At 36.5% G+C, this 26,509-nt stretch overlaps 1 protein-coding gene across 1 annotated transcript in view; it reads left to right on the plus strand.

The window, feature by feature from the left end:
* The first annotated feature begins 1,173 nt into the window (after positions 1 to 1,173).
* Positions 1,174 to 26,509, plus strand: part of LOC120538609 — a 31,121-nt gene continuing 5,785 nt past the window's right edge. The window contains exons 1-5 of the mRNA XM_039767995.1: positions 1,174 to 1,225; positions 1,487 to 1,792; positions 10,563 to 10,832; positions 18,109 to 18,201; positions 20,143 to 20,167. Coding sequence (XP_039623929.1) covers positions 1,174 to 1,225; positions 1,487 to 1,792; positions 10,563 to 10,832; positions 18,109 to 18,201; positions 20,143 to 20,153 — 732 coding nt within the window. The 3' untranslated portion in view covers positions 20,154 to 20,167. The remainder of the gene's footprint in view (positions 1,226 to 1,486; positions 1,793 to 10,562; positions 10,833 to 18,108; positions 18,202 to 20,142; positions 20,168 to 26,509) is intronic.

A 26,509-nucleotide genomic window follows, 5' to 3' on the forward strand; every position in this document is an offset into this window, starting at 1 on the left:
AAATGACAACGGTACCCAAATTTATGCACCTGCCTGATTTTGTTTGAACAATTATTGCACACTTTCTGTAAATCCAATAAACTTCATTTCACTTCTCAAATATCACTGTGTGTGTCTCCTATATGATATATTTAACTGACATTTTTATCGTAAACGAACGATTTATACAGGAAAATAATGACTATTAACAAGGTTGCCCAAACTTTTGCATCCCACTGTACATATAGGTTTTAGTCCTTTATATTATGTGACTATGCTTATTCTTCATATAAAACAATTTGTTTTTCATTCCTTCTGCTTTGCCGAAACATAAACTGTTTGATTAAGTATGTGACAGGCTTGTTGATGCATTTCAGCAGTATTTTTGCTAGCTTTCCTGAAATTTGGAATGCAACAACAATTGTACTATTGAATGCACCTAAATATAAATTAGGTACATTCAATATAAAACATAATATGAGAAAACAGTCAGTCATTTTACACTGTATTCTAATATAGGGTTACGAGGGTCTGGTGGAGCCAATCCCAGCCAGCACAGGGCACAAGGCAGGAACAAACCCTGGGCAGGCGCCAGCCACTGCAGTATGAGAAAACATTCAAAACATATTTTAGTCTTTAGTTAACCTTTATCTATAGCATTATGTTGCATAAAATTCTTAATAAAGAAAGAAGAGTCTTGAGCCATCATAATATATGAACTCCAAGCATGGACATCCTTTATTTAACCCACCTGATTGAGACCCCATTTGCTTTGTTTAATGCAATATGGCAAACTGAAGAAATCTAACAGAATCCTTCCTTTAATCAGCTAGGTTAATTTCAAACAGATGAATCCACATACAGTATACGTCTGGCATAGGCCAGAAACACAACTTTGTTATTAAGTGTTAACTAAAGACCAAAAACAGAGTCATAGGTGAATACCTGGTTAAGATAAATAATACTTCTTATACAAAATGTAAAGTGTTATCAGAGAACAAAATATAAAGTTAAATGTTATATATGATCTGATTTTTTAATTTAATAGAAATACATACTATTAAACAAAAAGAAAAAAACTGGTTAAGGTGAGTAATATGTTCATTTATCATGCCCACCCTGTATTCATGTGGGCATTTTCCTGAGTGTTCAATTTCTTTCCACAGACATATTAATCATTATTTTAGTTTGGGAATGAAATTGTGCATAAATGAAAACTATAATGGACGGTCTTCTTCATATCAAGGTTAGACAAGGATATAATATTATAAGATGATGTGCAAAGATCTTTCCAGAGGTCTGATATATTGGTTTCAGTTAAATCCTGATTTCTGTATAATTATTTACTGTTCTACTATTCTGATAGGGTAAAGTGTCCTGAAAATTAACTGATGTAGGCCAATATAAAATTTAAAAGCTGCAGTATATGTGTTGAAAGTGAATGATGAAAATGCAATTTGAAACTTTATGCATTTCTTATTCCTTTTATTTATTTCATGTAATCTAGGTAAACCAGCATTGAGTGCAACATCTGATATAACTGGAAAAGAAGAAGCCGTAACGCTGACATGTGAATTGCCTCAGACATTCCTTGAAGCTCACTGCCATTTCTACAGAGATGACGATTCGCATCCATTCAAATCAAAGAGCTCAGAAGATAACAAGTGTGAGTTGTCTGTGGATGGACATGAACTGCTAGGAGGTCGACCTACAGGGATGGAGACTGAGGTTCAAGTGAGGTGTGACTACACTCTGAATATGAGCCCAGAGATTCATTCACAGTACAGCGAGTACATGAGTGTAAGAGTGCTGGGTGAGTTAAATAATACCGAATCTACTATGAATTTAATGGTAATTTAGACTCTTTAAAATAATTTAGTCATCCTTTTGCTTCATCCTGTATACAGTAGTTCTTACATTTATGTTCAAATATTGTCTACCTGTTTTCATTGTTTTTGTTATGCTGAGTGTTACAATCTTAAGTAGCACATTTTCATAATGTTCATGTTCATCATTACTGCTCACACACACAAACCTATTTCCATGTTGTTATGGTGTATAAAATCTGTACATTTTGGTTTCCATTATATTTTGTTCAAGACAAGACAACAGATGAAATGAACAAATTAAAGCAGGTTTTCTTCCCTTACACCTTACTTTTATAACACTTGTTCATAGCTTCGTGCTAATTTGGTTTTATAGCCCGGGAAAGGATGCTGAGGTGGTACCTCAGGCTATTGATCATTTTATGGATGGACATCTGGAACAACAAAGTTTAGTTTATAGCCTGGGAGTGCTACCTCAAAGTACATCAAAGGTTTTGTTGTGTGGGAAAACGGACATTGAATTAATTCATCAATCATTTTGACAGCCAGCCAATCAGGTGCATGTGTTGTGAAACCAAGGCTTGACATTTCATAATAAATATGCCTTGGTTTGGAAAGAAGAGAGAGAGAAGCAAAGAAAGAAGAAAGAGAAGCAAAGGGAGAAGAAAGAGAAGCAAAGGGAGAAGAAGAGAGAAGAAGAGGAACGGACGAAGACGGCCCTGGTCGTCAGAAAGGCATCATGAACACCGACTGCTAAATCAAACGCCTCCATGGGACATTCATCCTTGTCATCTGTAACTTTTTCGTAAGCTTTTTCTAAAGACTATATATATTCAGACTTTCCTATCACTACCTATTTTCTAGTATTCTTTGTTCTTGTGGTATTATTATTATTCTTGTAATAAATACCATGCTGCTTTTAACTTTCAATGCTTTGTCTTAATGTCTAGAGTGATTGAAGTAATAAGTTAGATTTCTTTGAGCACCTGGTGACAGCGGATTTTGCCATTATTTCCGTGCTGCGAGGTTTATATGGCTGAGAGTGAAGAGCGCTATACTCAACAGAAGGGACAGATACGATAAAGAAGGTATTCTTGGCTGATGAATGGCCTATAGTCAAGAGTGCTGAGTCTTTGTATGTTTAAATGTATTCTTGTAGACCAAAAGTAATATTTGGTCTGAGATATCACTAAAACATCGTATTGTTGTTCGTGCGAAAATAAGTAAGTCTCTTGAAGTGCTGAATGACAGGCTGTTATTCCTATAGCACTTGTGTGGTTTAAAGTGCTAAGGGTTAATCAGCGTGTGTGTGTCATTCATGGAGCACTGTTGTGGTTAGGGTCTGTGTGTGTGTTTATCTGTGTGTGTGTGTGTGTTCATCTTAAAGTGCAACAGTAGACCAACCCGATAACGAACTTGACGAGAACCCTTACCCTTGAGGAAACAGGTAAAAGGGCAAGTGGAGGGAAATACCACGATAATACATTTTGGCGCTGCGAGCAGGGTTAACGGAGTAATCATGTGTTGCATTTTGTGTGTTTGGTTTCATTTTTCAAAGACAGGGATGGATCGTCCACAGGCGGCAAATATGCTGTAATCGCATGCTGGCATACAGCCGGCACATGTCAGCGTGCATCAACAGCATTTGTAAAATTTTTTAGGTATACGGTAGAATCAGCTGTTACAGCTGTGTTTTCTCCGCTAAAAACGGAGGCAGCAGCCACAACTTTAACTGCAACGGGTGTAGAGAGTAAAGAATCGCAGGCCGTTGCGCTAGTCAAAGACGCAGAGAAGCCGTCTCTGCATAAAGTGGAGGCAAAGGCGGCTAAAATAGAAAACATACACTTGTCTGCTGGTCAGACAGGTTATGTATTGTTAATTATTATAAAGCAGTTAGTTGTGGAGGCAAGACAGATGAGAAATAGATGGCCAAAAAGTCGCAAGCAGCTAGCAGTACACTTAGAAATGTATAAAGAGAATGCCACACAGATTAAGCAACGATCACTCAGTGTTAAAGTGTGTGCTTTGATTTCGGGGTCTTTTGACCCTGAGAAACAGGAGATAAATATAGGATAACTTAGTTTGTCACAGATCGCTGCACTCTCATATTTGCTTGCTGATAAGAAAGCCGCTTTTGTTGAAAGGCAAGGACACGCAGCTGTTACGCTGCACACCGGAGCACAGTTAATAGCAGAGCAGATTGCTGACGGGACAGGAGGCAGTCATTCAAGTATGCTGGTTGTTGTGCAGGCTAAACAGGCAGAGGTGTTTTATGATAGCGAGGCGAGCGGCTTGCAGCAACAGAGATCAGCGGGGGAGGAGCAGTTGTCAGATCTCAGCGAGGGGTGGAAAGAAAACCCCCTGAGGTCAGTGTTTTAAAGGTGGTCCCCTGCAAATGAGATAAGCGGAGTGAGAGTGTAGATCTGCACAAACTGACCCTTGTTTTAAGGAAAAAGCACGTTTTAACTTTGATTTACATTTAACACTGAAGTAGCATCGATCCTGATAACTTTAAAGTTGAACAGCTGTTACAGGCTATAGGGCAGTGGAACATCCAGCAACAGCAGTAGAAATGAAGCTAGTTATTAGTAACACACCTTTCAAAGCCCATGTTGATTAATGCTGCTTAGAAAACAAAATTTACTGTCTATTGGAGAGGTAGAGTATAAGGAAAGCTGCTATAATGTGAGGGTTATTTGTATGTGGTAATGAAGGAAAGTGTAAGTGACAATATGGTGTGCATTTGTTTAGTGATGGACAAATGCAACAATTGGTATGAAAAATGGCATGTGGTATTATAAAAACAGCCAATGCCAAACTGTAAGTGAAAGAAAGTGAAAAGAGTTAAGTGTTTTCTTCCATTATTCTATACTGAACTGCATTCTCTGTAGCCATTGTAGACTGCAGGGCATGAGTTGAATAATGTGACTGAAAACTACGTGAATTAAAGAAAGAAATACTGAAGATGAAAGCAAAGCAAATGTATGTATATGAAAGCTTTTGAATGTATTTGAATTAAAAGTGAATGGATTGAAATGGCCATTTTAGCAGTTAATTTGATTGAAATTATTGATTGGTGTTACAAGCAGCACGTTCATATTGGGGAATAAGAAAATGGAAGGCAGTGGCTTACCATCCAGTTTCTGGCACTCAGCATGTAGGGAAAATGTAGCTAGTGAGCTGAGTTGAAAGCTGTTGCTTTGATAGTAAGAAGGACATACTGAAAGGCTTGTTCTGATTTACACTAACAGCTGGGTAGTTTTTAGGGTCTTTGTTACATGATCACAAAGCAGGAAGAAAGACAGGTGTCACATATTTGTTAAGTCTGTCTGGTAGGTAAAGAGCTCTAGGAGTTATTGTGGAGCAGGGACAGAAATATGTGAGCACTCTCTCTTTCTCTCAATTAGAAATTAATATTATTTCATTCACTCTGGTTGTGGACAAAGTATGGCAAGTTGCAGCACTATTAATAATTACACCTGATAACAAGGTCTGGATTAATAGTCTAGGAAGAACATCATCCAGAAAATGAGAAACAGTGGCTGCTAGAAAAAAGGACAAAAGACTTGATTTGACTGAAAGCCAGAAAAACTGTTTTGCATCCATTTCTACAGACTTTTTTAGAACCAGAATGAACTGTTTATGTTTGGACTGAATTTGTGTGCGACAAAGTTTTTATACTAGGACCTGAAGCAAGTATCAGAATTCTGCTGAAAGAGGCCAAAGGACTGCATCATCATCACCACCATTGTCAAGCACTGGACTGAGGAAAAGACACCTGGACACTGAGAGATAAAAGCTAAGTGTTCTCTTCCATAAGCACATAACATGGGATGTACTGCATGCAGAGGGAAGCTGGTTTCTAAGGGCAAGACAGGATAGTTTAGGACACATTTGTAGGGATTTCATAGGACCCAAAGGGAGAACAATGATCAAGACAATCAAAAGACTATGAGGGAATCACTTTGTCCAAAAGGCCTAGACAGATAGGTTATGCCTTATTTTGCATTTGTTTTAATTTTTGTAGCCTGTATATTGATGTGTATAGCCCACTAGGCTAAACTAGGTGATTTAAAGTGATGTCCATTCTGGGGTGGGTTAAATGTCAATATAGTGTCTTGTGTTTTAATGGTCACTTTGAAACAGGCTATTTTCCTCCACCTTTTGAGGCCCATTAGTTGGGTGTCATAGATATTCTGTGCTTTGTGGGTGATGGAAAGGTGTAAAGGGGCATGAGTGTAAGACCAGTGGTGGAAAAGCAGTAAAGAAGCTTGCAATGTGCTAAGTGAGTACAAAGAGGGGGATAAATGGAGTGCTGGATGCCCTAAAGACTATAATCTTAGTCACTTAGAGGCAAGAAGCTGCACTGCAGGGAGCTGCACAACAGTATCTGTGACTGTGGAAGTGATGCTTCAGCGAGGAGGCAGTTAGCATTCCTCTGGTGGTCCTCCAAAGAGTTGTGCTCAGGGTGCACTATAACATTTGCTACATTTGAAGGGGTGGCAATGGCATTGAGTTCTGTGATTCCACCAGGCTGGTCCCACTCTAACTACAGCTGAGCTAACCACCACGCCACAAACCACCTCACACCTGGTGTGCCTTTTATGGCTACCATAGTTAGGAACTGGGGAAGTGCATGTCTCAGAGGAACCATAAAACCAGGAATATAACATAAGGAACTGGACATTAAAGCTAAATTAATTGGATACATTTCAGCTTTGAATTCTAAACTAGAATGTTAGATTTGCAGTTTTGTTAATGTAATTATTTAGTGAGTAAATTGGTCCAATAATGTGTGCTACAAAAAAACAAAGTAAAGAAAGCGTGAACAAAATTTAGAACAAAATAGAGCAACTAAATTTAGAGAAGTTTTGGGCCTTTTGACAAACTGGTATCCTACATTGTATAAGATATTAAAGTTCAGAACTGTAAAGTTTATCATAGAAATTCATATGACACTATGGAAATGTAATATAATGTACAATGCAGGAGGTCATAGTTAATTTTTAGTTTTGAATGGGAAAGTGATCACATTAGAGAAGGACACTAAGAGTTGAAGGAGGCATTTCATATGAACACCAAGTAGTGGAATAAGCCAAAATATTTTTAGTGCTCAAGGAGGGAACAGGAGAGGGTGTCCACCTGTTGGGTGCATCTTCCAGTGGTGATCTGTTGGATGGAAAGACACTTGATGCCCCATACAGGATGTCCCAATTTATTCTGGCCAGAATTGGTGGCAGTCGGATCTCTCTACTGATTGAATAAATTGAGCAGGGGAAATTACTTTGGTTTATTTGATAGTTGAGATGAAGGCCTCATCTGAGGAAACGTGTTCCTTCCTAAGACCAAGTATTTAGTTATCAGATGCAAAGACATTATAAAAACATTTCTGTTGTTTGTATAGAATTGTAGCTTAGATAGATGGACTTGTGTTTAAGGGTCCAGGGGTGGAGTAAATAGTTAAAATTGTTTAGGTGAAACACAGTAATGTGGCAGACACTAATTTGGAATTGGCAAACCACTTGAACTTGGAATAGGTGTTTAAGATTTAGGCAATCCAGCTTCCATCTTGCATACAGCATCTTTGGCATTTGAAGAAATAAAGACAAGAGCTGCAGAAGTAACAGAACACAGGAATTACTAGAGTCAACTAGCCAAAGATTCAGAATCAGCTTATGGAATCATTATGAAATGACAATGGCAAATTTTGGGGTATATCTGATGGGATCCTAGTGTAAGAACTGCATCTGCTGATGAAAGTTTTCTTTTTCTGCTAATTGTAGGAGCTGTGAAGTACTTCAAATGTCCTTGGTGAGCCAAATCTGCTTGAGGGACTGAGTACTTGGGCAGTAGGAGGCGACTGGAAGGGCATGGGAACACACTACCAACCCGGATGGCCAAGGGTTTGAAGGACTCACAGTTCATCTTTAGTTTGTCTGACCAAAATAGGGGTGGAGTGTTATGGTGTATAAAATCTGTACATTTTGGTTTCCATTATATTTTGTTCAAGACAAGACAACAGATGAAATGAACAAATTAAAGCAGGTTTTCTTCCCTTACACCTTACTTTTATAACACTTGTTCATAGCTTCGTGCTAATTTGGTTTTATAGCCCGGGAAAGGATGCTGAGGTGGTACCTCAGGCTATTGATCATTTTATGGATGGACATCTGGAACAACAAAGTTTAGTTTATAGCCTGGGAGTGCTACCTCAAAGTACATCAAAGGTTTTGTTGTGTGGGAAAACGGACATTGAATTAATTCATCAATCATTTTGACAGCCAGCCAATCAGGTGCATGTGTTGTGAAACCAAGGCTTGACATTTCATAATAAATATGCCTTGGTTTGGAAAGAAGAGGAGAGAAGCAAAGAAAGAAGAAAGAGAAGCAAAGGGAGAAGAAAGAGAAGCAAAGGGAAAAGAAGAGAGAAGAAGAGAGAAGAAGAGGAACGGACGAAGACGGCCCTGGTCGTCAGAAAGGCATCATGAACACCGACTGCTAAATCAAACGCCTCCCTGGGACATTCATCCTTGTCATCTGTAACTTTTTCGTAAGCTTTTTCTAAAGACTATATATATTCAGACTTTCCTATCACTACCTATTTTCTAGTATTCTTTGTTCTTGTGGTATTATTATTATTCTTGTAATAAATACCATGCTGCTTTTAACTTTCAATGCTTTGTCTTAATGTCTAGAGTGATTGAAGTAATAAGTTAGATTTCTTTGAGCACCTGGTGACAGCCGGATTTTTGCCATTATTTCCGTGCTGCGAGGTTTATATGGCTGAGAGTGAAGAGCGCTATACTCAACAGAAGGGACAGATACGATAAAGAAGGTATTCTTGGCTGATGAATGGCCTATAGTCAAGAGTGCTGAGTCTTTGTATGTTTAAATGTATTCTTGTAGACCAAAAGTAATATTTAGGTCTGAGATATCACTAAAACATCGTATTGTTGTTCGTGCCGAAAATAAGTAAGTCTCTTGAAGTGCTGAATGACAGGCTGTTATTCCTATAGCACTTGTGTGGTTTAAAGTGCTAAGGGTTAATCAGCGTGTGTGTGTCATTCATGGAGCACTGTTGTGGTTAGGGTCTGTGTGTGTGTTTATCTGTGTGTGTGTGTGTGTGTTCATCTTAAAGTGCAACAGTAGACCAACCCGATAACGAACTTGACGAGAACCCTTACCCTTGAGGAAACAGGTAAAAGGGCAAGTGGAGGGAAATACCACGATAATACACATGTTAAGTACCACATTTGTGAAAACAATCTTACTGGTTTTTTTTTTTTTTCTTTTTGCGGACAGATAACTCGAAAAAGACTCTTTTAAATATATTGTAATGTAATTTAATGGTCTCTAAACAAAATGAACATGCAGTTTGGGGGCCATTTTATCACACAACTCATTCATGAACTCACAATTTGAATTAACTAGCAATATTTCAACTTGTACTGTTTTTCATTACAAATATTCTGCATTTATATTCAATAAATTAACCAATCTATTTTTTTATTTGACATTAAGGAAAATGATAATATTACAATATTCTGTAGTGTAAATAACAAAAAATGCAGACATTGATTTGTATTCATAGCTTGGTTAATGTTAAGCAACAAATGTAGGTTTAAAAAAGCCTACAGATCATCCTACTGTCTGTTAATCAAATGTCACTCTCCATAAATTGTAATCCTGGTGTATTTGTTACTTTATGCATGTATGTACTGTGCGTTCACCTCAACTCTGCACAGAAAAGAAACAAATTCACTGCATAATTTAGAAAAGACAACAACAGGAACTGACCCTGAACAGTATTGGACATTATATTTGTTTACATTTATTTATTAATGTAATAAATTAATTTTTTTATCCGAAGAATTGATGGCCACCCTGTCTGCTTTTGTGCTCTTTTCAGTTACACATCAGCGGTTCTGTCAGGTGAACCCACCATCTTTCAGTTCCAATTGAAATGTGTCCCTGCAACAAAATCTTTATGAGCACAACTACAATTATTTGGTGAGGGCTTGATAGTCAGTACATACTTGATTGCGAGTGAATTGGGAAAAGGTACAGAAAGAGGAAGGAAGAAAGGAGTGCTTGTGTGGTACTGTGGTATGAGGTAGACCAGCCAGTTCACATCATAGACGGGCCCCTAATATACTGGATTATAGTGGTGCAGTGATTATCACTGCTGCTTCAGCACAAATCCTGTGTCCTGAGCTTTGGATGCTAGCTTCAGCATTAATCAAAGAAATGCATGGCTGGTATAATTTGGTAGTTTTAAATTTACCTTAAATTTAACATTATTTGAAGATATTTTATATGCCTTTATTTATTTATAAAGTAATAAGTGAATCCTAGCCTGGTTACTATCTGTATGATATGTACATTCTCTCCAGTTTATGTCTCTATTTGTCTTAATGTGCTATGCTTTTTTTACATAAATGAAATGCATAATTTTAAAATACTGTATTTTCACTTGATGCTGCCATCATGGCCACCAGCTGCTTACAGTCACGCAAATAAATGGAATTATAATCAGCTAAAAATCATTGATTATTACAGGTAAGAGTGTGCAAAGGGCTGTAGAAATAGCAATTGCAAATGTAATTGTAACATTTTTATTTTTTAGTCATCACAAAGGTTTTGTTTTTATTGGAGAAATATAATAGAATAATGAAGGCAAAACAAACATAAAATGAAATTAAATGCACTGGGAAAAGAGTTCAAGTTAGTGTCACTGATGTAAATATTTTTTTTCAGATATTCCAAAACCAGAGATTTCTTTCTATGATGAAAATAAAACTTCAGTTCTCTGTATAGCCCCTCCCTGTTTCACTGAAGTGCTGTTCAGCTTGTATCAGGAGGGGGCAGAAGATTGGCCTGAGAGTAAAAAGGCTGAAAAGAATCAAAACTTTGTTATCTTTGAAACTTCAAGGCATGATGGTGAGAAGTACCAAGGCTACTGGTGCCAATATGAGTATAAGGGAATAAAATCTCCTAGAAGTGATCTGATCCACACAGATGAAGGAGGTGAGCATGACTTGACATTAATGTAATTTTATATATATATATAGAGAGAGATTTTTAATGAAGTGTATTCCTTATTTTGATTATAAATATTTTTTACCACGATAATTAATTTCCATTCAAGACAAGAATATATTCCACCCTGTTATCCAACTGGCATTATTCCCAATGCTACCCTTTTTCTTACAAAGCAAGAGTCTACATAGCAGATCCTGTGATAGCCAGGTTGCCGGTGGCTTTGGCAATTCTTTGTACCCAGGTCATCAAATAAGCAAGGCTGGAGCAAAGTGTAATTATATTCAAAATATTACTGTATGTGTTCAGAGAAATAAAAAGGTGTGGTGCAAGTCTCCAAAAAATATATAATCCAATATAAAACAGTACCAGCAAAGATAAAATCCATCAATAATAAAGTTCCACATAATAGGCTAAAATCCACAAATAAAACTCACAAATATTGGGTTACAAACCCAGAATGTCTTTCTTTCATGTCTTCCCGCTCACCCTTCAACCAGAATGAGATTAATTAACAGTGTTTTTTTTTTTTTGTTTATTTCCTCTCTATTGTGGACTTACTGCAAATATTCAGTAAGCAATGGACAACAGTACTGTATTTTTCAAAAACAAAAAACTATGTATTGATAAGAAATGTAGTATAATCAGTCTATCTCAGATTTATTGTTATATGTGATACATTTCCCATCTGCCGAAGCAATTGACAATGCTGTGTGATATTTTTCTTAATTTCTAAATGCGTTTGTTTCACCAAAGGGACCTCCATACCACTGTTCTTCATATCACATTCGATTCACAAAGGGAGAAAAACCCCTCTATTTAAATTTTGTCAGTAACTCGTCAAAAAACTTATAAAGGTAAAATACTAATCCAGGGAGACAATTAATTTCAATTAATCTGTCATTCCAAAGTGGTTGAGGACAAATGCAACACTTGCTACCTTTGATCACATGCTTCATTTATCAATGCTCTTATTTAAAATTTGTGAGTGCTCATGAAACCATCTTGAGTAGTGCACTGGCTGATGGGAACTGTAGTCCCAACCTTTTCATTTGCATAAGGTAGCAGATAAGATGAACATTACAACAATCTAGATAAGAACAGGCCATTCAGTCAAATAAAGTGCACCAGTCCTATTCACTCAATTCTTCTAAAAAAACATCAAATCTAGTTTTGAAAGTCCCTTACTGACTACCATGCTACTTGGTAGCTTATTCCAAATGTTTCATTGTATAAAGAAATAATTCTTAATGTTTGTGTCGAAATTTACCCTTATTTTGTTTCCAACTGTGTACCCATGTTCTTGAAAAACTAATTTCAAAATAACAATCTTGATCCTCTGCACTAATTCCCTTCATTAATCTTCAATCTAGTCACCACATAATCTTCATTTGCTCAATCAATCAATCAATCAATCAACATTTATTTATATAGCACATATTCATACAAAAAAATGTAGCTCAAAGTGCTTTACAAAATGAATAGAAAAATAGAAGACACAATAAAAAATAAACATAGAAGACACAATAAAAAATAAACATAAGTCAACATTAATTAACATAGAATAAGAGTAAGGTCCGATGGCCAGGGTGGACAGAAAAACAAAAAAAAACTCCAAAAGCTGGAGAAAAAAATAAAATCTGTAGGGGTTCCAGACCAAGAGACCGCCCAGTCCCCTCTGGGCAGCTCAAGCTGAAAAGGCTCAGCTCTTTTAATTTTTCTTCATAATTCATTCCTTGTAGCCCTAGTATGAGCCTGGTCGCTCTTCTCTGGACCTTTTCTAGCGCTGGTATGTCCTTTTTGTAGCCTGGAGACCAAAACTGCACACAGTACTCAAGATGAGGCCTCACCAGTGCATTATAAAAGTTGAGCATAACCTCCTTGGCCTTGTACTCCACACATTGTGCTATATAACCTAACATTCTGTTTGCCTTCTTAATCACTTCTGAACACTGTCTAGGAGTTGATAGCATAGAGTCCACTACAACTCCTAAATCCTTCTCTCAAGGAGGACTCTCAATTTTCAGACCGCCCATTGTGTATTCAAACCTAACTTTCTATGTGTAATACACTACATTTACTGACATTATATTTCATCTGCCACAAATCTGCCAAAGCTTGTTTGCTATCCAAGTCCTTCTGTAATGATTTAAATGGATAATGTATATATTAAATACCTTTCTTACAAGATCAGTTACGTGAAATCCACTACTCTCACAGCCACAGATCCAGACAAGCACTTGCTAAACTTTCTTCTTTGAGTTTCCCCAAACTTTGCTCCTTTCTCTTCACTTCAGCAGATGGCCTACATTTGCATCAACTGGCATGCCCCATTTCTCTGTGACATTGCTGTCAGTGCTTTGGCAAAATGGTTAGAACAACCCACTCACTACAACTGTATTAATGACAAGTATAACAAAATTTAAAAAAAAAAATGTGTCAGCTAATTTTGCATTTTAAGACAGTGCCTTCGAATTTCAACTCAAATCTGTCAATTCATTTTTGAGATTTTGGAATATTTAGTATTTTTTCACCCTAAATATGGATATATAGAAATGCCCTTTTTAGTGGATACCTACTGCCTTAGATATACCATCCTGCCAAATTTCAGCTTTTTAGACAAATGGGAAGAGTGTTTGTGTTGATGAGTGAGTGAGTCAGTCAGTCAACTTTACAGTACATACATATAGGTATTAGTCCTTTATATTATGTGACTGTGCTTATTCTTCATATAAAACATACAATTTGTTTTTCATTCCTTCTCCTTTGCTGAAACATAGATGAACTGTTTGATTAAGTATGTGACAGGCTTTCTGATGCATTTCAGCAGTATTTTTGCTAGCTTTCCTGAAATTTGGAATGCAACAAAAATTGTAATATTGAATGTATTTAAATATAAATTAGGTACATTTAATATAAAACATAATATGAGAAAACAGTCAGTCAGTCATTTTCCAACCCGCTGTATTTGAACACAGTGTCACTGGGATCTGGTGGAGCCAATCCCAGCTAGCACAGGGCACAAGGCAGGAACAAACCCTGGGCAGGGCGCAGTATGAGAAAACATTCAAAAAAATATTTTAGTCCTTAGTTAACCTTTATCTATAGTATTATGTTGCATAAAATTCTTAATAAAGAAAGAAGAGTCTTGAGCCATCATAATATATAAACTCCAAACATGGACATACTTTATTTAACCCACCTGATTGAGACCCCATTTGCTTTGTTTAATGCAATATGGCAAACTGAAGAAATCTAACAGAATCCTTCCTTTAATCAGCTAAGTTAATTTCAAACAGATGAATCCACATACAGTATACATCTGGTATAGGCCAGAAACACAACTTTGTTATTAAGTGTTAACTAAAGACCTAAAACAGAGTAATGGGTGAATACCTGGTTAAGATAAATAATACTTCTTATACAGAATGTAAAGTGTTATCAGAGAACAAAATATAAAGTTAAATGTTATATATGATCTGATTTTCTAATTTAAATGTACTGGTAAAAATTGCATTTTGTTCAAGATAAACAGGAAGGCAGCTTAAAGTACATTTTTGTCTTAAAATTAAGAGATCACAAATAATGCTAAAATATAATGTACATTACCAAAATTATTTCTGAAATGTAGAATTTATAAAATTGTTTTTGAGAACATGTCACTTTATCCATAATCTATTCTTCCTGTGCATTCCTCTGCATGTCAAATGTAGAAAATGTGCATTAGTGCTCAAATGTGCTGCTTACATGTCATGCTCAGTCTTCAAGTTATTTCACAGGGGACAGATTTTGCACCTGGTCCTTTTTCTGCCTACTGATTGAAACACTGACAGTGTGAGCCTGGGAGGCGCCACTTACATGTTTCTCATGCTTGACCAGCTGTTGATGGTCTTGGAAAGTGTTGTGTTGTCTCAGTGTGTGGATTGACCAGGACTTTACTCATCTGCTTTAAGAATACCCTCCTCAAATTCATTGTTTCACTGTTCCAATCAGCATATTAGGAATTTTGCAGAAAAGGATAGGGTTAGAAAATTACATGACATGGCATGAGGACAAGTGGTTAAATGTTAGTCTTGTGCTGCCAGGGGAATGTGGCTGTGATCTGGTTGTCCAAACCTACATTTGTTACACTGTAAAGAAGGACTATCTATGGCTGTCTGTCTTCTCTGCTGCTCATTGTGTCATCTTTGTGCTGTATACTTGCTTGGAAGATTTGAAGAGGTTACCTTTATGCCATAGCTTACTGCTTTGTTTGGCATGTACTGCCTGAAATGCCAGTAAACATACAAATGCAGTAGTTGCTCATTTACAGTCATGTGATGCTTACAATTGTAAAATGGGGGCAACTTTTCACCTCATTTATCCCACATCCCTTTTTGTGCCAAGTTTGTTATATTATTGCTAGACCTTGTTTATCTGCTGTCAAAGTGTATGATTCTGGAAAATACATGGAATATTTCCAATTACACTGTAGCTTCAAATATGGCCCAGTCAGTGTTGGCATTCCACAAGTTTGCTGTTACTTCACCATTTAATTGAATATACCAATGTCCAAATTAGTTACTTTATGTAGGCTTTTAGGTGGTCTTGATAGTCATTAGCACAAGAGAGACTGTCATTATTATTCATTTAAGTTAATGTCTACATTAGTTTTCAAAGAAATGAAAATTCTCCTATAGCACCACCAGAACTTTCATGCCTAAACATACCACTGCTGCTCCAGCACATTGGTTCACAAGGCACCTCCTTCTTGCTCTTTCACACTGTTATGTAGACATTATGGCAGTTTTAATCAAGATTGCTCTGATCAGTGAGAATACAAACAGGTGAACTCACAAAAAACATGGAAATGTTTAGTGCTTTTTTTATTATTAATATTATTGTCTTTCAAACAAAAGTATCGTAAAGTGTAAGTGCAGTTTCCAAACTCTTACAGTCAAAAGATGCCAAGTATCAAAAGTCAGTCAGTTTATTCGGCAAAACAGTCAAAGTTCTGTCAGAATTTCAAGACAAATTTAACCAAGCCAGATCTACTGCTCAAATGACTGCAAAGAAATGGGATAGCACTCTTGCCAGAAAGATCAAAGAAATGGCAAGACCAAAGCCTTGTGGTAAGAGGTCTATGGCAAAGCCGATTTTAGATAAATAAAGTCCCGCAATGTGCAGGCTCCGAACGGGTGCACGCTTGCACCTTCCACTCCACAGTTGTTTGGGGTGCTTGACTGATTGTACATTCACATGCACATGTGAGTGGGTCAGTCAGATGCTTCATTCACACCTTGGAGCAGATGGAAGATAGCACCTGCACCCAATCAGGCAGAATAAAAGGAGCATACATGGTAGAAAGGAGTTAGATCAAACAAAGAGGATTAATAATGATAGATGGAGAACCGTGAGTGACAGCAGTGTTGGGTGCCTGAGAGACAGCTAGAGAGAGGGGAGACAGAGTGGTCACTAGCCTGTGGAAGAGCGGCTGTGATGGTGGTTGAGTCCTCCTTAGGGATCTGAGGGATGCCAGAAGAGTGAGAAGGAAGACAGGAGGACAGCTGACTTCAAGCAGTCTGGCAGAAGTCGACAGTGGCAGCCAAGACAGGGGTTGGACAGGAGGACTGTAGCTGCTGGTGTCTCCGCTGGCTGAGCAAGCCATGGGGTTTGCTGGGGAGACAGGATACAGTAAGTTGCACTGGGCTCAGATAAAGGGGGAAAAGTCAAGCACCCAATGATTTTGTTGTTTTATTCTGGTTTTACCTTTGGACTTTCACTATGATTTTATGGATTATTTATTGAAGGTCATTTGCACTGCACTTCTTGCAACTGTTTGGCTTTAATAAAAGCACACTGCACATTTGCACCAAACTCTTGCTGACAGCCTGGCTCATCTTGGTTTATGATTTATTGACAGTTTTGGGTTCAAGAGGCTCCTGGAAGCAACCAGGCAGTGTGGAGCCAGCCCAGACCATGATAAGCCTGGGCCAGGACTTTGCTGCATACCCTGTCAGATAGTAGTTTGATCTTGCAGAAGTTGTATAGAGTGAGTCTTCAACTCTTAGAGCTGGTTTTAACATGATCAATGAAACATAGCTGGTCACAGATCACCAACCCAAGGTTGCATACTGACTCAGCAGGTGTTAGTAATAATGAGCCAAGCTGAACTGAGATAGGGTGCAGAACAGAAAGACCAACTGGGATAACAAAAAGGTCCATCTTTGCCAGGTTGAGCTGGAGGTGGTGTTCCTTCATTGGGTTGCAATAGCAATGAGACATGCATAGATTCTAGCTGATACCACGTGGTTCTCTGGAAGAAACAACAGGTACAGTTGTGTATCATCAACATAACACTTATAGTATACCATGGACAGAATGGTAAGGCTTAGTGTGGAGGTGTACAGAGATAAGAGAAGAGGGCCAAGAACAAATCCTTTGGGACACCACTTACTAGGACACATTCAGCGATCTGACCACGATGTACGACTCATACAATCTGAGGGCAGTCCCAGTGATGCCAATGTCAGAGAGGGTGGCAAGAAGTATTGACACCACTTCTAACATCCATCCATCCATCCATTTTTCCAGTATAACTTTTAATTTGTTATCAAAGCAAAGTTTTTTGTTTGGTGCAAACAAATTACACTAATTGTTTGCCATTTTACTGTATAAATATTCCAAGTACTCATTCCATGTTATTATTCTTGGTTCTTAATTAAGTTATTTTTCCTTAAAATAAAATGTTTGCAGTTTTTTTTCTCCCTAAGAAACTTAACTTCTTTAATCATGTTTCAGTTCCTTTTTTTAATTGTTTTTAGAGAGAAGTTTTTATTTTTTCTACATACATAATACTTTTTTTTAATCTTCATTATTCCATTAAATGGAACATCCTTGTGTTAAACCAGTCTGAAGTGGAAGCCTTACACATTGAATGAAGTTTAAGATTTATGAGTTTTGTTTGAAAGTTTGTATACATTTTAGGCACTTTCAAAAGTGTTTAGTTTTTAATGTAATTTACTTATATAAGAAATTTGAATGTATTAGGTTACAGACCAAAACCATGGGACACACCACTCATTATTTGTTTTTAACTTCTTTATACAGCAAATGTTAAAGGTACTCTAACATATACATTAATTGGACTAAAAGTTTTATGTTTCGTGTTCTAAGTCCTAATTTCTGTAGAGAATAACAATCTTGTAAATTGGAAAGTTGTTATTGTAGCTAAGAGTTGTTTTTGAACAAGTACTGATGATTGTTTATTTATTTATTTTTTTAGAGTCTCTTGGTGCTCTTCTTATCAGAGGAATCTTAGCAGGGTTATTTTTTATTATAATTGCTTCACTTCACCTATATACCTACCTGAAGTGCAGTAAGTGAATTTCACTTTTATATGCTGAGTCACTTAGGATCCAAAAAAATCTTAAAATTTCTTCCTTCCACCTACTAACTGATGTGTTAATTACCTTACAAATCAAAAAAAATAATTCCAAATTGACCTTGTGTGTACGTAGATGTGCGTGTATGTGTGAATGAAAGAGTGAAACGTGATGGGTTGTCGCTCTATCCAGACCTGTTTTCTGCTTTGCACATTCTTTCTGGATGAGCTCTGGTATCCCATGACTGTGAGTTGGATTAAGAGAATTTCAGAAAAATAAATCAGAAAGTTAAAGTATATAAACTGCTCAAAAAAATTAAAGGAACACTTTGAAAACACATCAGATCTCAATGTGAAAAAGAAATCCTCCTGGATATCTATACTGATATAGACTGGGTAATGTGTTAGGAACGAAAGGATGCCACATCGTTTGATGGAAATGAAAATGATCAACCTACAGGGCCCTGAATTCAAAGACACCCCAAAAATCAGAGTGAAAAAATTATGTGGCAGGCTAGTCCATTTTGCCAAAATTTTATTGCAGCAACTCAAAATTGTTCGCAGCCCCTGTGTTCTTGTATACATGCCTGACAACATCGGTGCATGCTTCTAATGAGATGACAGATGGTGTTGTGGGGGATCTCCTCCCAGATCTGGACCAGGGCATCACTGAGCTCCTGGACAGTCTGAGGTGCAACCTGGTGGCATTGGATGGACCAAAACATAATGTCCCAGAGGTGTTTTATTGGATTTAGGTCAGGAAAGTGTGGTGGCCAGTCAATGGTATCAATTCCTTCATCCTCCAGGAACTGCCTGCATACTCTCACCACATGAGGCCAGGAATTGTCGTGCACCAGGAGCCACTGTACCAGCATAGGGTCTGACAATGGGTCCAAGGATTTCACCCTGATACCTAATGGCAGCCAAGGTGCCTTTGTCAAGCCTGTAGCGGTCTGTGTGACCCTCCATGGATATGCCTCCCCAGACAATCATTAACCCACCACCAAACTGCTTATGCTGAATGATGTTACAGGCAGCATAATGTTCTCCATGGCTTCTCCAGACCCTTTCACTTCTGTCACGTGCTCAGGGTGAACCTGCTCTCATCTGTAAAAAGCACAGGGCACCAGTGGTGCATCTGCCAATTCTGGTATTCTATGGCGAATGCCAATCGAGCTGCATGCTGCTGGGCAGTGAGCTCAGGGCCCATTAGAGGACATGGGGCCCTTGGGTCACCCTCATGAAGTCTTTCTGGTTATTTGGTCTGAGACATTCACACCAGTGGCCTGCTGGAGGTCATTTTGTAGGGCTCTGGCAGTGCTCATCCTGTTCCTCCTTGCCCAAAGGAGCAGATACTGGTCCTGCTGATGGGTTATGGACCTTCTATGGCCCGCTCCAGCTCTCCTAGAGTAACTGCTTGTTTCCTAGAATCTCCTCCATGCCCTTGAGACTGTGCAGGGAGACACAGCAAACCTTCTGGCAATGACACGTATTGATGTGCCATCCTGGAGAAGTTGGACTACCTGTGCAACCTCTGTAGGGTCCAGGTATCGACTCATGCTACCAGTAGTGACACTGACTGTAGCCAAATGCAAAACTAGTGAAGAAACAGTCAGAAAAGATGAGGAGGGAAAAATGTCAGTGGCCTCCACCTGTTAAACCATTCCTGTTTTGGGGGTCATCTCATTGTTGCCCGTCTAGTGCATCTGTTGTTAATTTCATTAACACCACAGCAGCTGAAACTGATTAACAACCCCCTCTGCTACTTAACTGACCAGATTAATATCCCATAAGTTTCATTGACTTTATGCTATACTCTGATTAAAAAGTGTTCCTTTAATTCTTTTGAGCAGTATATATTATTTGTATGTCATGTTCAAAATTTATTGCTTGTGAATCTAACATTTTACAATGTATTTGTTTTATTTGTTTTAGGAAACAGTTAGCATATTTTGGAAAGGTAAGTAATTTTATAAGGTTAATATTTTCTCTCTATTTCAGAATCAAAAACTGCAAAAATATTATAGTATTTAATTAAAGTTCAACTTTTATTTACATGTGACAATACACTAAAATTTGCACTGTAAAAACTCAAGGTGCAGCTCAAAATCTGGATGAGAAAACCTAATGGAAATGTTTTAACGGATTTTGACTTAGCATGTCTCATAAAATGCTGCAGTATAAATATGGGCTCATGAGTTTGAAATCAGATGACATTCATCAAGAATTTACCATTTCATATTTTTAAATCTGCAATTTGAATTCAAATTTGCAGAGGTACACATTATGGAGACAATATTTTGTCTGCATATACGATGCTGTGTTATTTTCAAGTAGCATACTTCACCAGATCACACCTTTACAGACATTTTCAGTAATATGGCTGTAATAACTTCTAAATGCACCAAGTGGAGCAGTAAAAGCTTGAAAAGGCATGTGGAGCATTTGAGCTGCTACCAGAAAATACTCAAATTCACTCACTCCTTTTCTGAAATATTGTATGAGAGATCCTCTTCCCACTGTACTCTGGGATCTTTAAATGAAAGGCACTTTAAAATGGTTTTGTATATTATAGAAATGCTGTCTGAAATAGGTGGGAGGTGAAGGAAATTGGTTAGGTTTCATTTAACAAAGTTTCAAATTGCGAGATAGTTGAAAAATTCTGTTGATTGGAAACTAAATTTGGAGTGTAATTGTTTGTGGAATGCAAAGACATTATTTATATACAAATCTCTAAATGATTTAATTCCATATGTTTTCCAAACATTAAAAATTGTGTAAGTTTGAGAGTGTGGAAAAAGGTGGTTATCATGAAGAGGTGCTACAGATAAAATATTCTCTAACTTGAAGTGCTTCCTACATTGCTTCCATATTCTGAGTGAATAAAGAACAATTGAGTTGTTAGTACATTGAAGATACCTTGTATTTACTGGTATACAAATAAGGGACTATAAACAAGTTCTACAGGATTTAATTTCTATTGCGAACCAAGCTAGTGTGTGTTCATCTATTTGTGTCAATGCCCAGGCTTTTATAGCTTGTTTATTTGCTGCCCAGTAATAAAACTGAAAATTAGGATGTGTGGATATTTCAAATTACAAATGAATGAAGTTATGATTGAATCTAATTTTTAAAACAAATCAAAACAGAAGCTTAGGAAGGATATTCATCTTTATAGCATTTATTCTCCCTGTTAAAGTAAGATGGAAGGTACACCATCTATTCACATATTGTTTAAGTTTTTTCAAGCAGACAGCAAAATTGTGTTGAAAAATAGCTTTATATTTGCTTGTGATGTTTAACCCCTAGGTATTTAAACTAATCTGCAATGAAGAAAGGGAATATGTCCAATCTAATGGTGTTTGCTAGAGAATTCACTGGAATAAGCACACTTTTGTTCAAATTAAATCTGAGTCCAGATATTTTTTGAAATTCTACTAGTGCAGTTAGGGCTGCAAGCACAGAATATTGTGGGTCTGATGTATACAGTACTATATCATCTGCATATAGTGATATTTTCTGTTGAAGTCCTTCTCTTAAAATCCCCTTTACCTCTGATACGTTTCGAAAGTAAAGAGCCAATGGCTCAGTTGCGATTACTAATAGCAGTGGTGGCAGGGGGCATCCTTGTCAAATACTGCGTTCTACTTTGAAGTAGTCTGAAATAATGTTGTTAATACAAACTGAAGCTTCGAGACTGGTATGCAGTAGTTTGATCCATGCACATATGTTCGGGCACATTTTTACAATGTGGTGAATAGGTAGTCCCATTCAACCATATCAAATGCATGTTAGACTTTATGGGTGAATATATTACATTAAAAAGGCATTGAAGATTGGAAGCTAAGTATCTGCCATTAATAAATCCAGTTTGGTCTTGTGATATTACCGAAGGGAACACTTTCTCAATTTCTAGCTAAAACATTGGAGAGTATCTTGACATCATTATTCAGATGTGAGGTTGGTCTGTATGATGCACATTGTAATAGGTTCTTATTTTTCTTAGGAAAACAGCAATTAATACTTGGTGAAAAGTTTGAGGTAGACTTTAATTGTCTCTGGCTTCTATTAATGTTGCTAATAAAAGGGGAGGTAACTTAATAGATTTTTTTTTTATAAAATCCAGCTGGGTAGCTATCAGGACCTGGTGCTTTCCCACTCTAAAGTGAGTTTATAGCGTTGAGTAATTCTGATAGTGTCAGAGGTTTATCCAATTCCTCTGCACTGAGAGTATCGAGCTGTGGTATCCGTAATGAATGAAAAAACACATTAAATTGTGTCTTGTATTCTTTGAACTGAGTAGGATATAAGAACTTATAGTAGTTTCTTAATACATGCATTATATTTTTATGGTCAATGATTTTAACTCTGTCTGTGTTTGTGATTACTGATATTGCATTGCAAACTTCCTGTTTATGGATTTGTTGATATTATTGGCATTTTCTCTGTGTTCATAGTGATGATGTCTTGATTTAAAAATGACTTGTTCTGTATCTTTTGTTGTCAAGAGGCTAAGCTTTAATTGCAAAGCCTTTTTTTCTAAAAAGTGCCTCATTTGGAGACCTGGCATGTTCTTGATCTACATATTCTGGTAATTTCGCTGATTAACTCTGAGGCTTTCTTGGTTTCCGATTAATTTTTGTGGCAGAGATATGAGATAATCTGGTTTCTTAAAAATACATTAAGAGTTTCCCAAAGTATTCCAGCAGAAACCTCTTGAAATGCATATGTCTCTAAAAAATAATCAATTTGCTTAGATATACAGTAAATTCTTTACAGTCCTTGTCAGCTAATAACAGGGAGTTAGGACATCAGCTGTGAGGTGAGTATGTGGGGCATAGTGATTTGAGTTCCAATGTCACAGGGTCTTGGTCAGAGATAACAATAGCATCGTACTTGCAAGATTTGATCGTGGGCAAAAAATTGTTATTTATAAAGAAATAATCAGTTCTTGAGTAGCAATGATGTTCTGGTGAGATGAAGGAATATGCTCTTAAGTATTGATTTAGAAATCTCCATTGGTCTGATATGTTATAATCCGTTAAAAACTGTGTGATTATTTTTGCAGCATTAGATGTTGTCACCCGTGTAGTTGAAAATCTATCCAGGTCTGAATTTAAAACACAATTAAAGTTTCTGGCCAAAATAATTTTATGAGTGTTCAAGTTAGGAATGGATGCAAATACATTTTGGATGAAGTCTCTATCATCCACATCAGATGCAAAGATATTTATCAAAATCACTTATTTAATTTGCCTAATGGATTAACCGGCTCTGTCTCCTACAGTCCCACATTTTATAGCAACATCTACTCTCTAGTATACACAGTACACCTTTCTGTTGTATTCAAGTTTAAAAAAATCTATCAATAATGCCTACAACAAATAAAAATGAAAACATATATTTGGTTATGCAGTCTCAATAACAATTGTTTTAATTTTATACATCTAGACTGGACTGATATTTTAGTCCATGAAAATAGGACATGCTTGGCTGTTTCATGTTAAAGTGATTTAGCAAAAATACGTAATTAGTTACTTCTTTAATGTTTCACAAAGGCAAGCGTTGCCTTGTTCTATAGTTGCTAATTCAGTGGCTGATGTCTGTTTCATTTATCGATTTTCTGCGGTATAAATATCCCTTACAATTATTATATCCCTAATGACAACTTCTAGAAGTGACAAGGACACTTGACATTGTTACTAACACGGAAATGACCGACTCCCCTGTTCTATAAGTGCTCTAATTCTGTCTGTCCTCTCTTTGAGTTCTTTTAAACACGCATATTCAGGGTTGAATAAACCCAACATGCTTAATCAAATCAAGAGTCTAAGGGGGTAAGTTTGTTTCAGCTGCTGTGGGTGCAAGGCAGGCATTAAATTCATATGATGGACTGATTAATCACAGACCACACTGATGCACATACAAACACGGGGTGATTTATTTTGTGATCAAATTTAAATCATTTTAAAACAGTATTCCTGATACATTTATAGGGATACAAAGAATTTCAACATTTGACAATATTACAATTTATGAAAATAGGCAGTAAAAAATGAAATAAAACATTCACAAAATAAACAAGGAACTCACTCCTAAGTAACAGCAGTTTAAAGGAACTGCAATGATGTGTCGATGCTGAATGATTTTTTTCAATTTCAAATCCTTAATTCTATCTATATGGCTGATATTTATTTTTTTATGATAGTATTTCAAGCAACATTATACATCAATCAGGCAACTTTTACATGTATGGTACTAGTAAATTTCAGGGCTTAGATTGAATATAAGGCAAACCTTGAGTTGTGAAAAGCATGTTGGGTATTACTGTTTACCTTTAAAAATGAATACTTTTTGGTTTGCTCTGTTTTATATTTATCACTGTATACTTGCAATTTATTCATTACTTAATATGATTATAGAATTTATTACTAAATATGTTTAAAATCAGCTTTGTTAATAAAAATAAAAAGACAATATGATAATCATACTGCTTTCCATCTCTTCATGAAAATGTCACCTCAAAACCCAAACTAATCCTCACCTCCAACCAAATCTGTGCACTCCACACAAACTAACAAAACCCAGCAAGAGGTTATCTTCCTTAGTTTTTGATAACATTTAGTGAAAGTTAACTGCAACTTGGAAAGAAAAAAACATGTAACGTATCTTCTCAAACTTTCCATCTTATAGCAAATAATTCACTAGTTATATTTTAATCATACCTGCAGCTTCAGAAAATACATTAATAGGAAAATAATTAAGCAAAGTTTTTCCTGGCAACTGAATGTACTATTTAATTCCCAGAAGCAAAATGTTTTTGTTTAGTTAAAAAAAAAAAATCAAACTGTATTAAGGTTAATATTGATGAAACATAAAAAAAATCAGTTAATTTAAAACATTTTCCAAAATATTTTTTTTCAATAGCAATAGTCTGCATTTATATTTTTCAATTTCATTTTGGTTTGCCTTAGATTTTTCAGCATTTTTAATTACTTTGGATTAGTTTTATAAGCAATCGCCACTCTTGCCTGCGCAGGCCCAGTAAAAAAAGGATTTTTTTAACAATCAAAGTAAATAATAATCTTTTACATAATTATCTAAAAATGCTAGTGAGGATAGATTTTTTTTAAACTAAAACTACATTTTCAAATGTATTAGTGTTAGTGTGAATTAAGTTTGAATATCTTGCCTGGTTGTCTGTGTGAAGTACTGTAGAAAAATAATTAAATTAATAATTAAAATAGAAACAAAGTAAAACATTAATGAAGGTTTATTAAACAGTTTATTTTTTATTAAAGTCACTATATGAAATTATATTTAGTGTAAAGACCAATTCAATTAGGGTTCTTTTAGGAACATGACCTTCTTTATAATTTACACCTTAAATTAACACACACATCATGTCAGAAATGTATCCATAAGTATTTTAGCCAGGTTGCATTTATACCTACTATTAAAATGCATGTCTACATTGTGTCCAGAAAGATATCAGATGGAGGTGACCCCAACATGTGTGCAGCATTCTTTCAATGAAAAACAGGGTTTGGTGTTTTGGTTGCATTTATCAGCACAGAACACCCTCAGCTACTAGACTGTAGTTAAAATGAAAACGACCTGCCTGTAATGACTCAAATCAAGAAGAGGAGGTGATAGGCCTTGCTGCATTTGACAACTTTAGTGTTTTAATTTCATTTTGAAGATGTAACAGACTCGTGAAGCAGAATATTACCTCGACATCACACATGCCACAGCCACCAATTGATTCATCATATGATCTACACAGCTGTCAGTGTTGTCCACTCTTACATAGTTTACCTGCCTGCTGCCACCACCCTATATGATCCTTTTGTCTTTTATTCATACTTGATTGCTGTATGCTGATAGAAAACACATTTGCACTTTCAGTTGTGTTAAATATTGTCACTATTAGTTCTGACTAACTCCAGATGTAATGTGAGATCCAGTTTCAGTCAATCACCAGTGCTTTTACTCTTGGGTTTTAATATGGTCAAGTACTATGGTCAAGTACTATCTGATCACAAATATACACAGCAGCCAAAAGTGTTCATCTGCTCTGCACTGAATAAATGTTAGTGATAATGTAATGATGGCTGTATTTGGGCATACACTAAGGTTGATATGATAACTATGTGTCATGGGCAGTAGGGAATCCAATTCGCGGACATTTTTCATTCCTGCTTTCCCGGGAATGGCCAAGCTCGCATATATAGTGTGTAAAAGTGTAAAAATCAATCAAGAAATAACAGAGTTACAGTTGAAAATAATTAAGTGGCATGGT

This window comes from Polypterus senegalus, chromosome 11, assembly GCF_016835505.1.
Source record: "Polypterus senegalus isolate Bchr_013 chromosome 11, ASM1683550v1, whole genome shotgun sequence".
Lineage (NCBI taxonomy): Eukaryota > Metazoa > Chordata > Cladistia > Polypteriformes > Polypteridae > Polypterus > Polypterus senegalus.